Source organism: Pseudochaenichthys georgianus, chromosome 9 (assembly GCF_902827115.2).
Source record: "Pseudochaenichthys georgianus chromosome 9, fPseGeo1.2, whole genome shotgun sequence".
NCBI classification, from domain to species: domain Eukaryota; kingdom Metazoa; phylum Chordata; class Actinopteri; order Perciformes; family Channichthyidae; genus Pseudochaenichthys; species Pseudochaenichthys georgianus.
The window spans coordinates 7,663,773-7,688,846 of record NC_047511.1 but is presented as its reverse complement, the minus strand read 5'-3'; the positions used below and the strand labels follow the sequence as shown (position 1 = coordinate 7,688,846).

The 25,074-nt window shown below is 40.2% G+C and overlaps 1 protein-coding gene across 4 annotated transcripts in view; it reads right to left on the bottom strand.

Moving 5' to 3' along the window:
* Window positions 1–16,940: 16,940 nt before the first annotated feature.
* Window positions 16,941–25,074, bottom strand: part of ddr2l (discoidin domain receptor family, member 2, like) — a 55,411-nt gene continuing 47,277 nt past the window's right edge. For 2 of the 4 annotated variants that reach the window (XM_071204326.1, XM_071204327.1), the window contains exons 14-20: window positions 24,772–24,879; window positions 23,332–23,576; window positions 22,932–23,059; window positions 21,023–21,220; window positions 19,984–20,218; window positions 19,440–19,589; window positions 16,941–19,302 (exon numbers count right to left, since the gene is read on the bottom strand). In XM_071204326.1, the coding sequence (XP_071060427.1) occupies window positions 19,168–19,302; window positions 19,440–19,589; window positions 19,984–20,218; window positions 21,023–21,220; window positions 22,932–23,059; window positions 23,332–23,576; window positions 24,772–24,879 (1,199 nt within the window). In that variant the 3' untranslated portion in view covers window positions 16,941–19,167. The remainder of the gene's footprint in view (window positions 19,303–19,439; window positions 19,590–19,983; window positions 20,219–21,022; window positions 21,221–22,931; window positions 23,060–23,331; window positions 23,577–24,771; window positions 24,880–25,074) is intronic. The other 2 variants (XM_034090535.2, XM_034090537.2) reach the window with 2 other exon arrangements.

The window sequence follows — 25,074 nt, the reverse complement described above, 5'->3', positions numbered from 1 at the left end:
ACTTTGATTCTTTTGAATATGTGGCCCTTCAGCTGAAATGCTCCTCTCGAGTTCTGTTCCTAAATATCTATAGACCACCCAAATACTGTGCAAGCTTTTTTGATGACTTTACTGAACTGCTGTCTATAGTGTGTATTGACTTTGACCGTCTAGTCATTGTTGGTGATTTTAACATCCATGTTGACAACCCCCAGGACAGAGGGGCTAAAGAACTGTTTTGTGTTCTTGATAGCTATGGACTGACTCAGCATGTGACGGAGCCCACGCACAATAAGGGGCACACTCTGGACTTAATTATCTCAAAGGGTCTGAATATCTCTAAGGTTGTGGTGACTGATGCTGCGCTCTCTGACCATTCCTGTGTTTTCTTTGAGAGCTCTATTTCTGTTCACACAAATGTTCAAAAAGAGGTAACCACAAAGCGATATTTAACTGAAAATACTAGGGAAATGTTTACTCAGAATTTTTCTTCCACACTTGCCCCTGCTGACACCTCAGTAAATGAGCTAGTCGATCATTTTTATTCAAAAATTAAAAATGTTATAGATGCCATTGTTCCAATTAAGGTAAAGGAAGTGACTGGGAAGAAAATATCTCCATGGAGAAAGGCCATGACCGTTAAAACAGAAGAAAGAGAATGTCGAAAAGCTGAACGCAGGTGGCGAAAAACAAATCTCCAGGTTCACTTTTACATTTATAAAGATAGACTTGGCCTTTATAATTTGGAATTGAAAAACGCACGACAATCGTTCTTCTCTGACATCATTACCAAAAACATAAACAACGCACGTGCCTTGTTTGCTACCGTCGACAGACTAACTAACCCCCCAGTGTCTGTAGCCTCTGAATTTCTATCCACCAGGGCGTGCAATGATTTTGCCTCCCTTTTCACTGACAAACTTCAGAAAATCAGACAAGCAGTCAGTGCCTCTGCATCAGGAACAGCAAATGTGTTGTCTCTGTGTCCACTTAACATCAATTCAGACATCATGACACAATTCCATCAGATTAATGATAAAAACCTAGAGGACATTATACAACTTCTGAAATCCTCCTCCTGCTGCCTTGATATTATTCCAACAGGATTTTTCAAAGAAGTTTTGCCTTGCATGGCCTCAGAACTACTTCATATAGTAAACAAATCTCTTCACTCAGGTATTTTTCCACAGGCCCTGAAAACTGCAGTCATTAAATCACTCTTAAAAAAGAATAATCTAGATGCTTCAGTAATGAACAATTACAGGCCCATATCAAACCTTCCATTTCTAGGTAAAATCATTGAAAAAGTTGTTTTTCAACAGTTGAGTAATTTCTTGCATTTAAATAACTGTTTCGATGTGTTCCAGTCAGGCTTTCGTCCAAACCACAGCACTGAGACTGCTCTTGTAAAGGTCTTTAATGACATCCACTTAAACACAGACAGTGGCAGAACTTCAGTGTTAGTATTATTAGATCTCAGTGCTGCGTTTGACCACAGCATATTACTAGACCGACTGGAAAACTGGGTGGGACTTTCAGAAATAGTTCTAAATTGGTTTGAATCCTACTTAAAGGATAGAAACAACTTTGTTTCTATAGGTAAATACTAGGGGTGTAACGGTACACGTACCCGTACCGAAATTATTCGGTACGGGCCCTTCGGTTCGGTACACGTGTGTACCGAAGTGTACCGAACGCATATAACGTTAAACGTAAAAAAATGAGAACGTGAACAACTTCTTGGAAGCATTCTCAGGTGCTGCGTCGCAGCATTCAGAGTAATTTGCTCCCATTGTGATCAACTGCGTCATAGAGCGAGCAAGTCATTTCATTGGACGAGCTGGTCAGAGGGATGCGTTCAAATGTTGTCAGTAATTTGAGGAACTGTCGAAATGGCGAACGCAGATAAAGTTGAGCTCGAAAATCCTCCAGCATCATTGAAGTCTCCGGTTTGGGAACATTTTGGTTTCGCAGTTACGAACAAGGATGACGGACAAAGACAGGTGGACCGAACCAAAGCTGTTTGTCGGCATTGTTCAACTAACATTGGTTACGCGGCTGGCAATACATCAAACTTGCACACTCTTGAAAAGGCATCACCCGAACGTGAATATCACCGGTACCAAAAGAAAAAAGACTGAAGTGCAAACCCAACTCCCACTAGCATTTAAGCCTCCACCACTCGCAAAAACTTCAGACCGAGCCAAAGCTATTACAAACGCCAAATATCCTTATGTTGCCATGTTAGCAAAGCGCTACCTGGCTGTATCTGCTACTACCTCTGTCCCTAGCGAGAGGGTGTTCTCCACAGCAGGAGACATTGCTAGTGCCAGCAGATCTGCCCTTTCGGCAAGCAATGTGGACAAGTTCATCTTTCTTTAAAAAAACATGAAAATACAATGACAAGCAAGTCATTATGTCTAACTCAATCAATCAATCAATCAATGTTTATTTATATAGCCCAATATCACAAATGTTACATTTGTCTCAGTGGTCTTCACAGTGTGTACAGAATATCAGTATGACAATACGACACCCTCTGTCCTTAGACCCTCACATCGTACAAGGAAAAACTTCCAAAGAAAACCCAGTTTAAAGGGAAAAATGGGAGAAACCTCAGGGAGAGCAACAGAGGAGGGATCCCTCTCCCAGGACGGACAGACGTGCAATAGATGCCGTGTGTAAATTGAAAAGATAATACATTTGCAACATAGGTAGTCCAAATGTTTGGAAATGCATGTGTGTATAATAGGAAGATGAATCCACGAGGATATCCATCCAGGACCTATGATCCAGGACCACAGCCACGACTCAAGATCCAGCGCTCGCGATCCAGGACACAGGACCGCAGGATCATCCATGACTCCGGATCCCAGCGTATATAGACACCAAAAAGAAAGACATTTGGGGAAGCTGGGTTAATCGGAACATGAGTGTACACGGGTATAGACAGAGAGAAGGAAGAAGTAAGATGTCCCCCGACAAACTAAGCCTATATCAGCAAAACTAGGGGCTGAATCTAATCAGCCCTAACTATAAGCTTTATCAAAAAGGAAGGTCTTAAGCGCACTCTTAAAAACGGATAGGGTGTCTGCCGCCCGAACACAAACTGGAAGCTGATTCCACAAATGTGGAGCTTGATAAGAAAAGGCTCTGGCTCCCATTGTACTTTTAAAGATTCTAGGAACAACCAACAACCCTGCATTCTTGGAACGCAATGCCCTAGTAGGACAGTAGGGTATAATGAGTTCTTTAAGGTAAGATGGCGCCTGCCCATTAAGGGCTTTGTAGGCGAGAAGAAGAATTTTAAATTCTATCCTGTGTTCTATAGGGAGCCAGTGTAAGGCAGCCAGAACAGGAGTAATGTGGTCCCTTTTCCTAATTCTGGTTAGTACACGAGCCGCAGCATTTTGAATCAGCTGAAGCGACTTGATTGACTTCTTGGTACTCCCTGATAATAAAGAGTTACAATAATCCAGCCTAGAAGTAACAAATGCATGGAGTAGTTTCTCTGCATCGTTTTGAGGCAAGATATGCCTGATTTTTGCAATGTTACGTAGATGGAAGTAGGCGGTCCTTGAAATTGATTTTATGTGGGCGTTAAAGGATAAATCCTGATCAAATATAACACCAAGATTCCTTACAGTCTCACTGGAGGCCAAATTAATGCCATCCATAGTTAGTATGTCTTTAGATAATTTGTTTCGTAGATTCTTCGGGCCAAGTACAATAACTTCAGTTTTGGTCGTGTTTAACATCAAAAAGTTTAAGGTCATCCACGTTTTTAAGTCCTTAAGGCAGTCTTGAATTTTATTTAGATGATTAATTTCATCAGGCTTGATTGATAAATATAGTTGAGTATCATCCGCATAACAATGAAAGTTTACAGAATGATTCCTTATAATATTGCCTAACGGAAGCATATATAATGTGAACAAAATAGGTCCGAGCACTGAGCCCTGTGGCACTCCATGGCTAACTTTGGTTTGCGTGGAAGATTCATCGTTAACACGTACAAACTGAGAGCGTTCAGATAGATAGGACCTAAACCAGCCTAAAGCAGTTCCCTGTATGCCAACTAAGTGCTCTAGTCTTTGCAATAGGATATCATGGTCGATAGTATCAAATGCAGCACTAAGATCGAGCAAAACAAGAATAGAGACAAGTCCCTTGTCTGAGGCTATTAGAATATCATTTGTGACTTTAACCAGAGCTGTCTCTGTGCTATGATGTGTTCTAAAGCCAGACTGAAAATCTTCAAATAAATCATTGTTTTTTAAGTAATCACACAACTGTTTTGCGACCGCTTTCTCAAGAATTTTTGAGAGGAACGGAAGATTAGAAATAGGTCTATAGTTGGCTAAAACCTCTGGATCGAGGTTGTGCTTTTTAAGAAGCGGTTTTATCACTGCTACTTTGAATGATTGTGGAACATAGCCTGATAATAAAGACATATTCATAATATTTAATAAAGAAGTGCTAATTAATGGAAAAACTTCCTTCAACAGCTTAGTTGGAATTGGGTCTAACATACACGTAGATGGTAACTGGCTGCGTAGGTGCTAGTACAGTACAGTTCAAATACAGATTATTTCAGTTCATCGAAAAGCTGCACCTTAATGTTCATTTGATTATATTTTATATTTATTTGAGTGAATATTCATAGTTTAATAATAATTAAAAACCCAAAACTAATAGTTTATGTTTTGTGAGTACTAGTACAGTAAAGTTCAAATACAGATTATTTCAGTTCATCAAAATGCTGCACCTTAATGTTTATTTTATTATATTTTGTATTTATTTGAGTGAATACATTATTCACAGTTTAATAATAATTAAAAAAAAATATGTTATGTTTTGTGATAATTTTTTCTGCTGTACCGAAAACGTACCGAACCGAACCGTGACCTAAAAACCGAGGTACGTACCGAACCGAAATGTTTGTGAACCGTTACACCCCTAGTAAATACACATCTGAGTTGACAAATATGACATGTGGGGTTCCTCAAGGCTCCATCTTGGGGCCTCTTCTCTTTAACATCTACATGCTACCACTGGCTCAGATAATGAAGAACAACAAAATAAGTTACCATAGCTATGCAGATGACACACAAATTTACGTAACAATTTCACCAGGAGACTATGCTCCAATTCAAACACTGAGTAAATGCATTGAACAAATCAATGACTGGATGTGTCAGAACTTTCTCCAATTAAACAAAGATAAAACTGAGGTAATGGTTTTTGGAGCCAAGGCAGAACGTTTAAAAGTTAGCGCTGAGCTTCAGTCTGCAATGTTGAAACCAACAGATAAAGCCAGAAATCTAGGTGTAGTCATGGACTCTGACCTGAGTTTCAACAGTCACATTAAAACAGTTACTAAATCAGCCTACTATCACCTAAAGAATATATCTAGGATTAAAAGACTAATGTCACAGCAGGATTTGGAAAAACTTGTCCATGCCTTTATCTTCAGTAGACTCAACTACTGCAATGGTGTCTTCACAGGTCTCACTAAAAAATCTATTAGAAAGCTGCAGCTGATTCAGAACGCCGCTGCTCGAGTCCTCACTAACACTAAGAAAGTGGATCACATCACTCCAGTTCTGATGTCTTTACACTGGCTTCCTTTGTGTCAAAGAATAGATTTCAAAATATTGCTGCTGGTTTATAAAGCACTGAATGGTTTAGGCCCAAAATAATTACTGACCTCCTGCTAAATTATGAACCATCCAGATCTCTCAGGTCTTCAGGGTCTTTCTGTCCCCAGAGTCAGAACTAAACATGGTAAAGCAGCGTTCAGTTATTATGCTCCAAATATCTGGAACAAACCAGAAACCTGCAGGTCCGCTGCAACTCTTACTACTTTTAAATCCAGGCTGAAGACTTTTCTTTTTGTCGCTGCTTTTAATTGAACTATTCATATCTTAAACTGCACTGTAACTTTTATCCATGTACTTTTTCTTTTAATGTTTAATTGAACTATTTATATTTTAGACTGCACTGTAACTTTTATCCATGTATTTTTCCTTTTAATGTTTATTTTATTAGCTTTTCTTTTTTAATGCTTAATGTCTTTCATTTTTTGTAAAGCACTTTGAATTGTCTTGCGTTGAAAAGTGCTATATAAATAAACTTGTCTTGCCTTGCCTTGCCTATGATTTTTATGAATTGTATACATTTAACTTTGAAATTTGATTAAAGATTAAATTGCATTGATTTAATTGTGAAAACCCTCTAGAAATATTTGTTAAAATACTATTTAGAGAAGGGAAGGTAACACAATCTTAACAGGTGAATATAATGCTTTTTTACTACAGTGTATGTACTATGTTTCGGTAGTGAACATTTTTGGTAGAGGAAGAACATTCCAATACAGTCTGAAAATACGATATCAAAATGTACGGTTCTTTTACTAGATATGTGTAATTTAGATATGTTACAAAATATATATGGACAAAGTTTTGGGAAAAAAACATACAAAATTTCAAAACATTACGAACCTGACTTTGGTCCAATTCGGTAGAATGGCCCATATATAAGCTTCTAGTGCTTTTTTAAACATGTAAACAAATAGCTGTAGGCTATCCATGGTTCCAATAGAGAGAAGGGGGGGTATAAGGTAAACACAGACACTCATCACAGAGGTCACAATATCAATCGATCCGGCAGAGCTATAGCCTACAGAAGATCAACAAAATATATGACATAAAATGAACTTACCAAAGCTGAAGTAGATGGTCAACTTCATTAATTTTCTTTCCGTTTTACTGATTTTAATCGCTATACGCTCCTCTCTCTCGTCTCCTCTTCACAGGGTGAAAACTACACTTTTCGCAGCACACGTACTTACAGCCAATCAGCTCTCGGAATTATGAGATGACGTTTGATAGGTATGCCAGCACAGTGTCCCTATGGTGATTATTTTTTTGCCGCACACATTGAATAGGAAAATATTTAGACAGTGAGAGAGAGGGGCTAGATCGGGTCTTGACCCACGTCGCTCAAAACAGCTCAATAGGCACACTAGACACTAATTAGACTAAAACAGCAATGTACAGATGAATCAGATGATTAAACATGATCTTAAAATATATTTTAAGATGTATTTATTTTGCATTTATTTGCATTTTTTTGGAATTCTTATTTGAATTACTTTCTGCTGACACTGAGTGGGGCTGTGCCAGTCGCCACTGAGCATAATCATGATCCCATATGCATCCAGGAATTGAACAAAATCCAGCAAGTAAAATATGTTGAGATTTCTTTCTCAAAATGTGAAGGCCCACAGTCTCAGACTTGGAAAAGCCCCTGGGGCCTCATTTATAAAGGGATATACGCTCAAAAAATGGCGTATGCCAGTTTCTACGCAATGTTTGCGATTTATAAAATACTAACTTGACGGGAAAATGTGCGGTCCTCCACGCAAACTCTAACCCATGCGTACGCACTAAGCACAAAAACGGGAGAGACGAGAAACTGCGACACCGTTGGCAGAAGGAAGAATGGAGAGAAATATGTGGAAATAATACCATAAATAAAATATTACCTCTCATTTATCATATATGAATAATTCATTTTCAAACAATGATTAAATCCAATCTTAAAATGATTAAACAAACGCATGTTTGAGACTCCTCAGTGCACACAAACACATAACTTGGAGAAATAAATAAATACGGATATGTTATTTAAAACCACCTCGAATATGTTGTGATAATGTTATGAAATGTTTTCTCATAAATGATGCGGTAAACAGAAGGACAGAATTACATCTATTTTATTTATTTATTTATATATTTATTTGACAGGGACAGTGCACATTGATTGACATTTCTGTAAATGCACCAGAGTTAGCCAACAGGCTATTTTTCGTCTGAAGTCCCTGGACAGATGTTGAAAGTCATCCTAAAAAGAAATGTCACTTCAAATGACAGGTAAATACAATCAGTAAAACAACATTCAACAGAGATACTTATATTATGATAAAAGCATATATAAAAACATAAAAACATAAAAAAAACTAAAATACATATTCAAAAACAGTCAGAAACTGTCCTCCTTGCTGTCACTGAGGAACTGCACACTGCTCCCTATCCTCTGTCATCATCCTTTTGGACCTGTCTGCTGCATTCGACACGGTGAATCATCAGATCCTCCTTCACACTCTCCAAGAACTTGGAGTTTCAGGCTCTGCACCTTCCCTCATCACCTCATACCTCAAAGACCGCACCTACAGGGTTACTTGGAGAGGGTCGGAGTCCGACCCTTGTCAATTAACTACAGGGGTCCCTCAGGGCTCTGTTCTCGGTCCCCTCCTCTTCTCCTTGTACACAAACTCGCTCGGATCTGTCATTAGCCCGCATGGTTTTTCATACCACTACTACGCTGACGACACCCAATTAATTCTGTCCTTTCCCCGCTCAGAGACCCAGGTCGTTGCACGCATCTCTGCTTGTCTAGCTGACATCTCTCAGTGGATGTCTGCTCATCACCTCAAGCTCAACCTTGACAAGACTGAACTGCTTTTCCTTCCGGGAAAAGATTGTCCCACTCTTGACCTAACAATCAACATCGGCACCTCTGTAGTTTCCCCGACTCAGACTGCAAGGAATCTGGGTGTGATCCTAGATAACAACCTGTCCTTCACTGCAAACATCGCTGCTACAACCCGCTGCTGCAGATACACGCTTTACAACATCAGGAGGATACGTCCCCAGCTGACCCAGAAAGCCACGCAGGTTCTGGTCCAGGCTCTCGTCAGCTCACGACTAGACTACTGCAACTCCCTCCTGGCTGGTCTACCTGCATGTGCCATCCGACCTCTGCAGCTCATCCAGAATGCAGCGGCTCGTCTGGTCTTCAACCTTCCTAAATTCTCCCACACCACGCCGCTGCTCCGCTCCCTCCACTGGCTTCCGGTAACTGCTAGAATCCACTTCAAGACAATGGTACTTGCGTACCATGCTGTGAATGGATCTGGCCCTTCCTACATCCAGGACATGGTTAAACCGTACACCCCAGCACGTGCACTCCGCTCTGCATCAACCAAACGGCTCGCTGCACCCTCGCTGCGAAGGGGACCCAAGTTCTCATCAGCAAAAACACGTGGGTTTGCTATCCTGGCTCCAAAATGGTGGAATGAGCTCCCCATTGACATCAGGACAGCATATAGCTTACACACCTTCCGGCACAGACTGAAAACCAGTGATGTACCTGAACGCGTTCAATGAACGATCGTTCAATGAACGATCGTTCATGAACGCGTTCATATTTTGGGCGAACGTGAACTGAACGTACTGTATTTCCGCTAGATGAACGTAATTGAGAACGCGTTCATTCTCAGCGCTGTATAACGGCGTTCAAAAGTGCGTTCATTCTCAGCACTGTATTATAACGGCGTTCAAAAGTGTGCCAGATTTCATATGCCTTTCAGCCGAAATCCCAATTAAAACACACCGTAAACAGGCTTCAAAATAATGCGGAAAACCACCCAATTTGGCAACAGCAAGCTGCCTGTGACGCGTACGCGCCTGTCACCCCTGGCTGTCGCACTAAAATATAAATATACTAAATATATCAGACTCCTCACAACAAACAATGTGGAACCGCGGAACCGGCGAGCATTGAATGAATGAATGAATTAGTATGGACGAAGCCGAGAGCAGCTGCAGCAGCACTCGCTCAGAGTGAGACTCTACGGCAGGGGTGGGGAAACCTCCGGCCTCCGTATACGGCCCGCGAGACAATTTGGTACGGCCCTCGAGGTAATTTATAAACACACGCAAAAAATTAAAAAATTAAAGAAATCTAGACCGCACACAAATTAAACAAGCGAGTGCCTGTTTTTCCTGGCCAAGATCAGGGTCCTTGAACACAACACGAGCCTAACGTGTCATCACGTGGTATATGTCTCGACTGACAGGGGTGCAGTTCTGACGGAGAGCACCAGAACGCCACTCCAGCACTTCAGAAATTGCAGAAAGTCCATACACATGCCGCAGTTTCTGCGTGTCTGTGTCTTTAGTTGAAAGCCCAGAGGCGATCTGCTCATCTGTCATACAGTCAATAACTTTGTTGTTATCATTAGCATCTGGTTAGCTAGCTATGCTAACGAATATAAGAAGCTTTGTCTACAACCAGTGAGGTAAAGGCACATCTTTATATGATCATTATAGTTATAAAAAAAATAAGAGAATAAAGTAAACAGGTATAAAATACTATATGAGAGTTATTAATAAAGAAGAATACAGTTTGAAAGGGGAGTGATTTGTCAAATATCCATAAATTAAAAGTAAATCTGTTTACAGTTCTGTTTCATCTGGGTGTTGAGAGATGTGTCCATCGATCTCCTAATGTTGCTCTCAAAGTGCACCAGATTGATGCTTTTAACTTCAACATTTAAATGCCCCCCGGACCCCCCTAGAGGAGGTTAGGTCCCCCCTCCACTTAAATCATGTTCACATGGATAGGAAACTAAATACATTTGCACACATCTTGTGTCCAGATCTTTCTGTTTTGGTGGTCACGCCACACCGTGCGCGTGCATGCATACGCGAGTCATGGTGAGATATCTGGATTAAGAGGTTGCTTTTTCTTTGCACAGAATGAAATGAATGGGCTGTGATTTTAGTTTTTTTAAGCAGAGGTCAATAACTTGTACGGCCCTCTGAGGATATTGTAAACATTGAAATGGCCCATTAACATCGTACAGGAGACAAATAATAGCTCGCAGCAACGTATTGAAAAAATAACTATGAACTATAAATTAGTTCATTTTTGAAACCATGAACTTTAGTTCAACATTTTGAATTATGAACTATGAACTGAACTAGTTCATTTTAAAATATGTGAACTGTGAACTGAACTAGTTCATGTAGAAAGTGAACTTTCCCAACACTGCTGAAAACTCATCTCTTTCGACTCCACTTCGAGCGATAGAACTATTAACAAAGCACTTATATACTAATAAAGGACTGGCTTACCTAAAGCCAGTTGAGTAGCACTTGAAATGTTTTTGCTCTATGAAACCTGATGTACTTATATGATTCTGTTTTCTTCAAGTTTGAACGCACTTACAGTATTGTACGTCTCTTTGGATAAAAGCGTCAGCTAAATGCAATGTAAGGTAATGTAATGTAATGTAATGTAACAGATAGCAACAGGTCAAGGCACATGTGTACAGAGCATTGTAAAGTGCAGATTGTGTCAGTGTTGACAGAGCTGACTTTCCACCAACCATGTTTTTAAATTAGATTTGAATAAACTGCAGGTGTTTTGTTCTCTAATCGTTACTGGGATTGAGTTCCACTGTTGTGCAGCTTTAAAAGAAAAAGAAGATTGGCTGAATGAACTCTTCCTTAATGGAACAACACAGTCTCCTCTTGTTGCAGCTCTTGTTGACCTAGTTACAGGTGTGCGTATGGTGATAAAATGTCTGAGCGGAGGTGAGGTAAGGCCGTGTATTATTTTGTACATGAGGCAAGCATTTGCATATCTAATTACATTTTCCCAGCTCAACAAGTTATATTTTGTGAGTATTGGGCAATGATGAGAATAAACTGATTGCTTATCTACAATTTAAGTGTTTGTTTGTATAATGATTCCAGGGGTTTAAGAGTGGTTGTACAGGCATGTGACCAGGTTGTTAAGCAGTAGGTGATGTGAGATAGAACCATAGAGTGCATGTACATCAGTCTCTGGTAAACCTCACATTTGACAGACTGAATTTGACCCTGTTGCAGACCTTTGTCACCTGAGCCTTAAAATTGAGTCTTGAATCAATTAAGACCCCCAGGTATTTGTACTGTGAGACCACCTGTAGCCTCTCCCCGGACACAAACACATCTGGCTCAACGCAGGAGGACTTGGTTTTGGTGAAGAACATACATACAGTTTTACTGACATTTAGTTGCAGACAGCATTGCTCCAACCAAGCTGTTATGAACCATCTTGTTCGTCAGTTCAGTAGCCACTTGTGTCAGACTGCCTCCGTGAACATAAATTACAGCATCATCAGCATACATTTGGATGTTTGTCTCAGAACATATCGATGGTAAGTCGTTTATATACAATGAAAATAACAATGGACCCAGAATTGACCCTTGTGGGATACCTGTGGACAGCTGGAGGTTAGATGATTGATTATTCTGTACTCTGACATACTGAGAACGGTTTAACAATTAACAATTATGTTAGTTTGTTATGTATTTGTCACGTTCATGTTTGTTTTGTTTGTTTCACTTCCTGTTTTATTTTGTACTCCTTGTCTCATTCCAGGTGCCTTTACTTCCTTGGTTCTTGTTTCCCGCCATCGTCAGCGTCTGCCCCGCCCCTGATTGTTTCCACCTGTTCCCACTTACCTCTTGTATATATTGTCCTGTCTCCTGTTGTCAGTTCGTCTTGTTCGTCATGCCAAGCAGCCAGATCCAAGCAGCCATAGAGAGACCAAGTACCTTTTGTGATATCCTCCATGAGAGCGTTTTGTCACTCCCTCTGTAAAGAGTGTTTCTTTGTTTTTGATCCATTAAAGTTTATTTTTCTTCAAACCTTTTCATCTCCGGGTTGTGCAATTGAGTCCTCATATCAGTGAGTCACGGTTCCTAACAGATTCTATCCATTTAAGTGTTAGTGTGGAGAAGTTAATGCTGGATAGCTTAGATATGAGTTTGTTGAGATTAACAGTGTCAAAGGCCTTCTTTAAGTCGAGAAACACCGCTCCTACAACACCACCTTTATCCATTTTGGACTTGATTTGTTCTTTGTTGGCTGTTTCTGTAGAGTATTTGGCCCTATAAAGCCAAATTGCATTGGATGCAGAGAAAAAGCACTGTTATTCAGATGGTTCATAATTTGTTCAGCTACAAGTTTTTCAACGACTTTTGATACTGTAGGAAGGATACTAATTGGCCTGTAATTATTGGTAGACATTGGGTCTCCACCTTTAAAGATTGGGATAACTACAGCCTACAGTCTAAACTGACACCGTTTTGCATTTCTATAGGTTGTAGATACAGTACGAGCATGGTTTTATATACTATCACGTTTAATCGTGTTTTATGCCGTTTGCCAAGACTTGATAAGTCGCTCGTAAAACACAGGAGGTATGGAAACTAAGAACACCATATGTGGTAAATTGTACAGCTAATATAACACAACACATTAGTTGTATTTCCTTTAACTGGCGGATTATGGATATATAGTTGCTGATCAACAGCTGGAACAGAAACTACCAAATACAAACAAATAATTCAGATCCAGTCGTCATGACTCCACTCCGGAGGGATTCCCCGATCATTTCTTAGTTTCTCATCAAGGGGGTGTCTCCTGTCCCCGGTACAAACACACTGCCTGAGGAAGGTTAAGTATTTTTTTTGTCATTAACCTTTTTCGGACCACTTATTTATATATTTTGGTGACGATCCGACCTCCATGCTGCTACTCTGGTTCAAACTGCATCCACCAAACAATATGATTTATATTTATTTTATGATTTAAAATAACCAACATCTGACACGGGCTGCAGTCGAATAGTCTGTTTAGCTTAGGAACCTTCCTAACGGAGTGAAATTACCCGGAAGTCCCTCAGTGGCAGCCATGATAAGTGCCGTTCGAATTCTCTAAAATGATAGGAAAGGAGGTTTCAAACTTCCTTTATAACCTCCTTTAGCTTAGGAACCACTGGACCTCCCTTACCGAAAGGAGAGGAGAAAATGCTTCCCCACAATGCCTTGCAGCCGCAGCATTTGCCGTCACACAACAGTCGGCCGTTCACGGAAACAACCGATTATGACCGAGAAATTATATCATGAAAGTTACGGTGCTTATTAAGCATTTTAAAACGTATGTGGTAAGTTGCTAAAGTGCTTTGTTTTGAACGTTCATCAGTATTATAATCAAAAAGATACATTTGAACGTTAGTTTTTACTGAAATGATCAAATAAAGTCAACATTTCACAGTCTTTACTGAGCTGTGTGGGGTTTGTTCAACTTTTAAAAGATGTTTGAATGGTGATATATACAGTGATAGATGTTAAGGACTAACGTTTATAATAAATACATTTGTATTTATTTTAAGATATTTTCATAGTTCATACAATCATACGTATTGGGATCATTTGTATTAATGTGGACCGGAGGGAGAGGGTGATGAGCATACATTTCACTTTCCTTTTTTATTTCAATTCCAACTTTGGTCATGAAGAATATGTTTCTCTGTTGTCCACGTTCATAAAGCATAAAGCAGCAGCATCAGAGCACGGTGCAGAGTCTCTAGATGAGTAGTAGTCCGTCGTTCTTATTGAACATCCATGTTGTAGTCCGCTGTATAGAAAACTGTTTCCATAGTTTCCCCACAGCAGCAGACGCACATTCAGGACGTCCTCTGGCGCATCATAAACACGTCGGATAGTGAAAGTGCAGTCAGATTCTCTAAAGCACCGCAGTCTCTTCTCCTAAATTCTTTTAAATTCTCCTATCCACTATCCCTTAACCCCATGACGTTTCACTCAGAGGTCAAGGAATAGACGATTGGGTTAGAGGTTAGGAGCTGATTTTTGGATTATCCGACCGCAACCACGGTGTGAGATGTCTTTTTTAGCTGTTCTGTCGTCATTTCCTGCGATCTTCTTCATGCAGTCAGTCAAAATGAATGAATGGGCGTTTCTTTGACTATTTATAGGCAAATATGGGCGTGACGTGAAGCCCGCAAAAGCTGCACCGCATTTCGAGTTGATTGGGATTTATAAAGGGAAGCATGCGTAGGAAGTGCCGTACGCACTTTCCTTGCCGGTACGCAATGTTTTGTGAATCGGAAAATGTCGGAAAATTTCTGTAAACATTTTTTACGTACTACGTAAGCAACCTTCCCACGTGAATCCTACACAAAGTGTTATAAATGAGGCCCTATGTCTTGATCATAACATACACACTGAAATAATCCAGTCTTTACACATGTTTGTGTCTGAAGACTTCTGTTATGGGAGTTTCAAATGTACATACATACACAGTTCTGTTTGACAAATGTTACTGTTTATTATGAGAAAAACAAACGGGGACATGAGAGGGTACAGAGTGAAAATGACTCAGGACAACACAAAGTTAACCACCTCCCAATATATTAATATACACAGCTACTAGCCTATGTACAATACATGTCTGAAGCAGGATATCTCCGTTAGAAATGTTCAAATCTCTGTTTTTGAGAAAACACCTTCTCAGAATAGAAATAATCAGAGAATCAGCTACTATAAATTCTGATAGATAATCAGTTATCAATAACAATTATCTCACCTTATCTGCATTCACACACTGAGATATTATAGATCACTTATACTGTACACTATCACACAAAGACTATCTCTCTAATGGAACCAACACAAAATACACAGGCTTACTGTAACAAATGACTCTGGGTGTGTTGGGTTTAGTGGTTTCCTTAATTACGGTCCTGTTGCTTAAAAAAAAATCTCTTTGCCCTTGTTAGATCACATCATTTGGCACAACAAAGCAACTCTGGTCAACCACTTTGATCCCAACTTTTACCCAGTGCTCAAAGTCATGTCAAAAATCCTCGATCTCCGAAATCATTTCATCCCAACCACACCAACAAGTGTTAAGATACAGTACAGATATTTAAAGAAAACAAATACTGAACAACAAAAACACTAAACAAAACTCAACTTAACATATTTGGTCTTCCTCCTTCTTTCCTGTGGAGATGATGTTTGATGTTGCCAATTTACGCTCTTGACAATTTGAAAGGGAGGATTTAAAAATACTGCACACATTTAACGCACATTATACACAACTAAACTAACTGAGTGACTACAGCATGAAAATACTGAGACAAAATACAAATGAAATTGTAAAAATGGACTGTATACCCACTTTTCCACATTACATAATGTTGAAACTATCAAGCCTTTAGCCTCGATCACACATCAATTAATCCAGTTGCAAAGCAGACAAATCACCTTCACTGTTATTTGGTTGAAGCTCAATGTCCCGGATGTTATGACTATTAAATGATGTAGTATGTATGGAAAACTCTTAATCACCATTGGCTAGCTTTCTCACATCCACATTTCCATATTTTACTGCTTGAACTAGTAAAATACTAAAGTAAAGTAGCAACGGTGAAGTCCACAACACTGTATTCATTTTTGGCATAGCATGCAGTGGTTCTTTAAACAAAAGTATGTTGATGCTATTCAATTAATATATGTTGATGGATTTAAAAAAGGCCTTTATTTGTGCCTGGCAGGAAAAGGAATCTAGTATGTGTTCCTAAATGAATCTTTGAAAGGGTATTAGGATTGGCTGTAGTGATTAGCTGGCTAATGTAGTGAGAGCGGGGCTTGTGTCTGAAGTCCCTATAGTCTCAAGTGGCTCATTGGCTCTCAGCTCAAAGGGTCCTTTTTTAACGCAGTAGTTCTGCTATGTTCGGCCCAAAATTTGTGTGTTGTCTCTAATCACCAAAACGTTTACATTGCTGTGATCTGGCTAAGCTTTCAAATCAGTTCGGTAACTCTCTAACTATACAAATACGGGACACACTTGGTGAAAGCGCCAACATCGCTAGTTTTTAGGACAAAGCTAAACCCTGTTTAAACATAACCTAGCTTCCTTGCTAAGTACTTTGCTTGATAGTTAGATAGACAGCAAGCAAAGCAGGTAGTTAGCTTGCATAAGTCTTTAAACATAAGTGAAACTTGTCTACTGTAACCCCAGAGAAGTAGAAATCTCTTTGGCAAGTAACGCTATACACCAGATCTGCACTTTAAATTAATTTCATGTGGAGAGCAGGGGAAGCAGTGGCGCAGTGCATGGTGGGAATGTTGCGCTAGTTGGACAGGGTCTGTTTTTGCAAAAAGAAATCTCAACTCAATGCAAATAAGTCTATCTAGTGTTAGACGGCTAGCTAGCAAAACTTTGAACAAGAAGTCAAACGAGGCAACAGCTAACAGTAGCATATCCTATTTCTTAACAAATTTAATTTTTTTCAGAAGTAGATTTTGATAAACTAAAAAACAGAAATGTTATTAGCAGTCCAGTTTTGTAATACATGATAAGATAAGAAATCGCTTTAGCAGACAGTTGAGTGGAGCAGCGCAACGACTAGCGCCATTGCCAAATCTGATACAGATGTAACGGTAGTAAAAATGGAATCACATAAGTTCTGTTAGACAACTGATTGACAACAAAAATACTTTTAGTGTGGATTTTCCTTAACACTAGATCCGCCAAGGGGTACATTTTACCCGCAGATGTTTCTCTTTTTTCAACAAAATATTCAAGTCTCCCAGTCTGTGACTTTTCCTGAATGTGTGTTATGTAGCACCCTCTGTTGTTAAAAATGGTCAATATGAAGTCAGAGTGACAAAATGGCCAAAACTATTGCCATTTATACCCATCAGTGCCAGCGGGTAATATTTACCGCGTAAACATAAACATGATGTGTTGCTATAGCAACGCCTGTTGTTTACTGCGGTTTCTTATAGATATATAGATAGAGAGAGATAGATGGATAGAGATAGAGAGATAGATAAATAGATAGATAGTTAGAGTTAGATCGATAGAGAGAGAGAGATAGAGAGACACTTTGCACATAACTCACGTTAGCGATCTTTTATACTTCATGCAATCTGCACAAACTAGATATCATATGAAAGCTGTGAGTCCAGAGATTATATTGGTATACGTTTCATCACTGTGCGACTCACTTTTAACCCTGTGTTCTAGTATGATAAATAAAAGAACATTGTACCTTGAAAATCAATGCATTCTAATAGCGGGTACATTTTACCCGTTGGCGGTTTTAGGTATACAGCGACCCCTGGCGGTTCTAGTGTTAAACAGAGCCTGGTTTACTACCCCACATTACAACTTGCTAGCTTTTTGAGTCAGCTAACAACAACGTTGGTTGCTAGCCAAAATCGCAATACTAGTTGAGTTGCTTAGGGCTCTTTTCAGTTGGTGAATATTTCACTCTTAATTTGAACAATTGTATTTTAAATTCTTTGATTCTAGTAATGATACAACAGACTTTACTTTTTAAAATATTGCGCTAAGGCTTGCTGGCTAATCTATAAACGTACAAATCTCTGGACTCCAACATAGACATAAACACATTGAACATATGTGTATATTTTACAGGCCCCAGCACACAGGTAAAGAGAAAACGTGACATGTCCCATCTACCAGCACCCGTGTTGTTAGAATTGGCTTGATTTTCCACTGGTAACATACTCAAAGGTAAGGTACTTTTAAAATAAAGTTTCCAGTGCTAGATGTTAATGTTAAATCACAAAGATGATTTTTTTATACATTTGATATCGTGTTTTATTACTTATAATCTTTATTTCTCTTTGGCAACAAAAAGGGACAACATTTTTTTATTATTATTTGGTTCAAATGTGCCTTTCATCCACTTACTCTCCTAAATAACCCACAGTTACCCACTGACTGATTTTCAGTCTTTGAACCACACAGGTATCAACGCAGCCTCTTGGCATCGTGATGTGAACCTCAGCTAAACAACATTTATATCCACAAAAAAGACCAACAACTAAAATAAAATAGAATAAAAATCAAAAAATAAACTACACTACAATTTGACCCTAACCCTAGCTCCAGTGTGGGTTAAATGAACATGAATAACTGAGAGACACAGACAGTGCTTTACAATAATAATAAAAACCACAGGGACAGGTGAAAATAACAATACTGAAGAGTCTGTCCAGTTGTTGGCATCTTTAAAAGCCAAAGACAAGAAGAAAATTAACGTTTATGCAAATGTTGGCCCATAGCAAAATGGGAAAAAAAAGTGTCAAAAGGTTTAATAAGATGTTTTGGTCGAAGGGGCTTTAAGGAGAGGTGGGAAACTGTCAAATCAGCAATCAAATAGAAATATTTAAAAGTATTTGTTCACTACCAACTGTCAGGTTTGTTTTCCTCTGAGTACACAAGCCTTTCTCCTTCTACCTCAACTTTGTCTCTCAGAATAGAGTGCTGATGTTACTACAAATAAAACCCACTTTCTGACCACAGTTCTGCCAGTTTCCGTTACCCCTCTGACATACTCTTATAACATAATTCCAGTCCTTTCTCTTGTGGTGTCAGTCTATCTTCTTATAAAGAGTCCAGATATGGACATCCCACAGAGTGGTAAATCCAAGCGGACACTGCTCACTGGTTGACATGGGGCTTCAGGGCTTGGTAAAGTCCCTCGAATGTGGGTCGGTCGGGTATATCGCGACTCCAACAACACATCATCAGCTCAAAGAGCGAAGGTGGACAGAGCGGAGGGCCGTAGAGGAAAATCTAGTCGAAAAGACAAAGAGATCGTTAGTAAAGAATCAGAAAAATACTTTTTAAGGGGTACAAAGGTCGTCTATCTATGCAATGAATGACACATCTCAATTGAACTGTCCTTTGGGAGTGCGTTAGATTCGTCTCACCTGTCTACCCTGGTTCCTGAAGAACTCGCCAGTGTTCTCTATGACCTGTTCGTCGGACAGCAGGCTGTAGGGCTGCTCCTTACACAGAGTGAAGATCTCCCAAAGGGTAACGCCAAACGCCCACACGTCACTAGCCGTGGTGAACTTACCCTGGAGAGGAGGGAGGGGAGGACATTGAAAAATACTGAAGAAGTGAAAGCATTACGTATTAGGATGGAGCTTGAAGAAGATGATTTAGAATGCACAAGGGTTTTGTCAACTCTAATGTTATTTCAGCAATTACAACACAATTTGGTGGTAGGGTGTTACCGTCGGACTATAGATGCATCCATTAATAAACATACTTTTTTCACATCATTGCTATGCTAAAGAAATCCTCAAAACCTCACTTATTATGATAAAAAACACCAGATTTCTTGATTATGCCATCATTAGGAGTGGATGGAGGTATCAGGGAACAACAGCTTTCACTGGGTCTAAATGGTCTTCTTTTATTCTTTCTTTAGCCCTGTCTCATGTTTACTCCCCCCCCCCCACTCCTTACCAGCAAGATGCTCTCCCAGGCCATCCATCGTATCGGCAGCACCGCCCGGCCCTGGATGCGGTAGTAGTCACTGCTGTACAGGTTCCGGCTCATCCCGAAGTCGGAGATCTTGATGGTGAGGCGGCGGTCCAGCAGGCAGTTTCTGGTGGCCAGGTCGCGATGCACGAAGTTTAGGGACGCCAGATACTTCATCCCTGAGGAGATCTGCACCGACATGTGGAGGAGGTCGGACAGACTGGAATGAGGGGCAAAGGGAAGGAAGAGGGTTAGAGATGAGGAAGGAGATCAGAGTCTGTATCTTCATATGTTCAATATTCGTGTCGCTCTCTGCTGTTTGCATCACCTTCTAAATTAGTTTTAAAGGTCTCCCATTATGCTATTTTTAGACATATTATGGGTCTCAGATATATAAAAAACAGATCATGCATTTTACACATCCCTCATATCCCTCTGTTTAAGCCCTCTTAGAGAATGGCTGATTCGGGGTCCTTAGCTTGAAACATAAAAAAAGAGGAGGGGGAGCTTGTGCCTGCTCAGAATTCGAATGAATGCCCCTGTGATTAAACGCCATATCATGTTCCAAACCACTTCAAGGATTATTTCTGAAACAGTATGGAGCTCAAATGCTTTTTCTCTTGTGGGTTTACCACAAGGTGAGTTCCTTTTTAGATTTCCTGCTTTTTCACACATACTCTCTCCAGTACAGGTTAGCTCTGAGAGTTAGCGATGCTTGCTAATGTAAACAAAGATCATATTACGTCCAATACACGTCGGGCATTGTTTCTGATAGCAACGTTTATGATAGGGCCGTGGGCCCACATTTCCGATATTACATCATATCGGACGCAAATCTGGATCAGCTCCGTTGTTCCCCCGTTTTTAGAGATTTGGGTACGGAGGAAAAGAGAGGGTTTTATTGTCCGACACTTTGTGAGTTCCCTGACACATATTTATGTATAAATGACATCAAACATTTCATTTTTTATGATAGGTCCCCTTTAAATTGGAACAGAGTAAACAGTGTGTATGGTATATCAACCTGACTGAAGGGATGTTGTTGGCGTGTGTCAGCGTGCTCTCGATCTCCCGCTGCGACAGGAAAATGTTGAGGTCTCCGTTCTCCATGTATTCGGTCACCATGCACAGCGGGTCGGACGACACACACACACACAGCAGCCGGATGATGTTGGGGTCGTTCAGACGAGACATGATCTTTATTTCCTTCAGGAAGTCGTTCCTGATGGACACACATATGGCTTTTAGTCATCTGGGTCTCACACAGATTATGAACATAATATTCAATTCATATCAGCAGCATCTGCAGTACTCTGTCCATTCATCCAATACAACATTACAGCAGTTATAGAAATAAAACAGACCCTAAGTAAGGGTGGGTTATGTGCAGGGGTGCACATAACTTGTTTGCCCTGGTTCTCAAAGGAGCACCTGGAGATGTTGCTTGGTGCGCATCCTTAAAATGAAATAAACCAGACCTTTTGAGGGGTACTTGACTTTATGAACGGGGGCGGGTCTGCTTTATGCGGAGCGCATCAAGCAGACCCTTCACGCGATAGCGAGGGGTAGAGCGAGGCACAGATGCCGTCGTGCTCGTGGACGGATTAAAACAATTAAACCTAAATAGCTCGCGAATTATACTTTGGCGGCCGTTAATATACCTGGGCGGCGCGCCCAAGTAAAGTCTATGTGTGGGAAACCCTGCTATCTTACCAGTTCTTATGCAACTCGCAAATATCTCTGTCTCTCTCTCTCTCAATGTTGGTGCGCCTTTTTTCAAATGATCCAGTGCTCTTTTTTGGCGGGGGGTGCCAGTTATGTGCAGCCCTGGTTATGTGTTCTTATGGTTTTTGTTCATTTGTTGATCTGTGACTTTCTGCAGGACTGTATTAAATCTGTATAATCATTTTATTCGGCTCAAATAAAACGTTTTGACGGACTCATTATAGTTCACCTGCCTCTCTACCTACATGTCCACCAGTCTGCGTGCCTACCTGCTGGCACTCCGAATTATCGGCTAGCTGCTAGCTTGACACCTGTGAGTACTAAAAAAGCAAGTTCATCATGATATGTTTACATTCATTACAATGGTTTTGGGGGTGTGGCTTTGGAAGAAGACCTGAAAAGACATCTTTCACACTACATTGAGCGGGATTTAGCTAAGGCTGCAAGCTCATTTCATTGGAAAAGAGTTAGCAACATGGGGCTGGGATTTTGGTTACAATTTGGTTCAATTTGACCCACCATAACTTAAAACGGTACGATGTATTGTACCTAGCCACATGCTCCAATGTAAAGAGCAGCATTACAACTTGGGAAATTCAATCTAAATTCAGTCAGAAGCCAACTGCTAACTAAGAACAGTGTCTCTACGACTCATTTCGAGATTACCGTTACACTGTCTATGGATATTCATGGTCCTAAGAGGACGAATCCTTAGGATTTTTGTGATTAAATTACTTTCATCTAGAGCCGCATTGAGGTCAAAATGTTCACGCGTACACAGAAACTGTATACAACTCCCATTGAGGATGTTCCTGCACCCTTGTTATGAGACACTTAATAAGTTGTGTGATATGTGTTCCACTTAGCAGATTTTAATGATCCACATTCAAGACTGTTGAAGAAACAACAAGGTCATCGATCCTTAAACATAAAATCACTGTCACACACACACACACACACACACACACACACACACACACACACACACACACACACACACACACACACACACACACACACACACACACACACACACACACACACACGCAGAACACACACACACACACACACACACACACACACACACACACACACACACACACACACACACACACACACACACACACACACACACACACACACACACACACACACACACACACACACACACACACACACACACACACACACACACACACACAGTGTACCTGGCCTGGCTGGTGGCGTCGGCCCTCAGCTGTTTAACAGCTACCAGTACAGAACGCCCATCTCTGTCAGGGAGGGGGGACCCTTCCCCAAGGAATTCTGGGAGTCCCTCTGCCTCACACAGGTGGACCTGCAGGAGATACTAGGTATAAATACAACCATGGAAGCAAGCAGCCTACTTTCAAGAGACAAAAGAGCTTTATGACATCCTGATATTCTCTTATTTTAGGAAATCCTAGTCAGATTCTTAGAAATGTATACACCAGTGCACTATGTTAAAATAAAATGTAATACACACATCACGTCATTTTAAAAACCTTTCAGACGTGTTTCAATTCTGCAAACTTTTCTGGATTTAAAGTGTTTCTTGATTTGGTGTTGCCAAGCCCGACCCCTGCTCACCTCTCCAAACTGCCCCTCCCCCAGCTTCTCCCTGAATATCAGCTGTTGCCGTGGGAACTCGGCTGCAGAGATGTCCTTCCGGGTGAGAGAATCTACAGTGAGGGCGGGGACAGCGTACATGTTGCTGCCGGTGACGCCCTGCAGCCGCACAATGTCCGTTTCAGCGTAGTGCGGTGCGTTGCTATGGAAACATTGGTGCGGCGTGCACTGGGTGACGTCAGGCTCGGCGTAGCCTCCTCCACACGCTGAGGGAGAGAGTACAGGTCAGTTCTTCCTTTCAGACCTTTCTCTGTGAGTCATTGGGAGCAGAAATAATCATTTTGTTTTTACAGCTTCCTTTGAATCACTTCGAAACACATTTTTAAAAAAGTTCTGGGGAACTCTCTTCGAACTTTAATTAATATCAATGTGTTTATATCTCCAATAAATTACCTTTGTGTAATAACAGTGTTAACGGTGTAATATATGTGAAATAATAGTGGTGGAATGTAACTAAGTACATTGACTCAACTATTGTACATACTGTGACTGGAAATGTGAAGTACTTCAACTGAGAATGTCCATAGTATGCTACTTAATACATTTACTTGACCTCATCGGCAAATGTTGTACTTTTTACTCCAATACATTGCAGATTTATGTTCTTAGTAAAAGATAAAATGTATAAATGATGGTATATTACTTTAGGTTAAACTACTACGTAATATATAAAGTAATTAAAATAAACCCCACCTTTACCAGATGCAACATTAAAGTGTTGAACATATTAATGCATCAATAACTATAATTTAATATGTAGGATTCTATAACTGAATTCTTCTTCCACCTCTGGTCAATGTAGAGGAACAATAACATTAGTGATATCAGCAGGATCCCTGATATGTCATATGTTGATCATCAGAAGAGTTTCACTGAAAGATTTGTAAGGCTAAAGCTGAAAATTGATACTTGAGATTAAGTTAAAAAATATACCGTACTAATATCTTTTGATAAGGGTCAATCACATTTTGTGTCAACGCTCTCTGGTGGACAAACTTGGTCAGTGCTTTTCTTTTCTCTAAAAATGTGTACTATTTATGTAGGCTACTGCTTATTATTAACACGCACACAGATACCAATATAAAATGTATTGGTATCAATACAATACAAATAATACAATACAAATATATTTTTCTCCATAATTTCCAATATAATTAACCTGGTATTTTGAGTTACCGACTCTGAGATAATACTGAATTGATGACCACATTCATTTAATTACATTTAGGGCCGCATTTATTTCATTAATGTGACTTCGACCTTACATGATTTTGAACCTCTATAGTTTAGTCAGAACAATTCCACCCACAGCAGGAAACAAAAGTAAAGAAATGTAATAAAGGTCTGTAGGAAGGAAATTAGTATCTGATAGACGTTGAAGTCACACCTTTCAGCTCTTACCACGCAGCCAGCCTGATGTCATGTGACAGGAAGTCAGCAGGAGGAGGTCATAGAGAGGGTTACCGAGGAGGAGAGCTGGAAGAAGAGGAGGAGGAAACAAGGAGAGGGCTGGGAGGTGAAGGAGAGAGATCGGCAGATTGAAAGAACATGCACATTCAGCGTCATCAAGACAATACTGAAGAGAGGGTACGAGAAAAAAGAGAAGGACCGAAAGCATGTTTCTGAAGGAAAAAAAGAAAGTTCAGTGCAGATAAACATTCAACAGCTGATAGGGACCGAGGGTGTTTGTGATGCAGCCAGCAG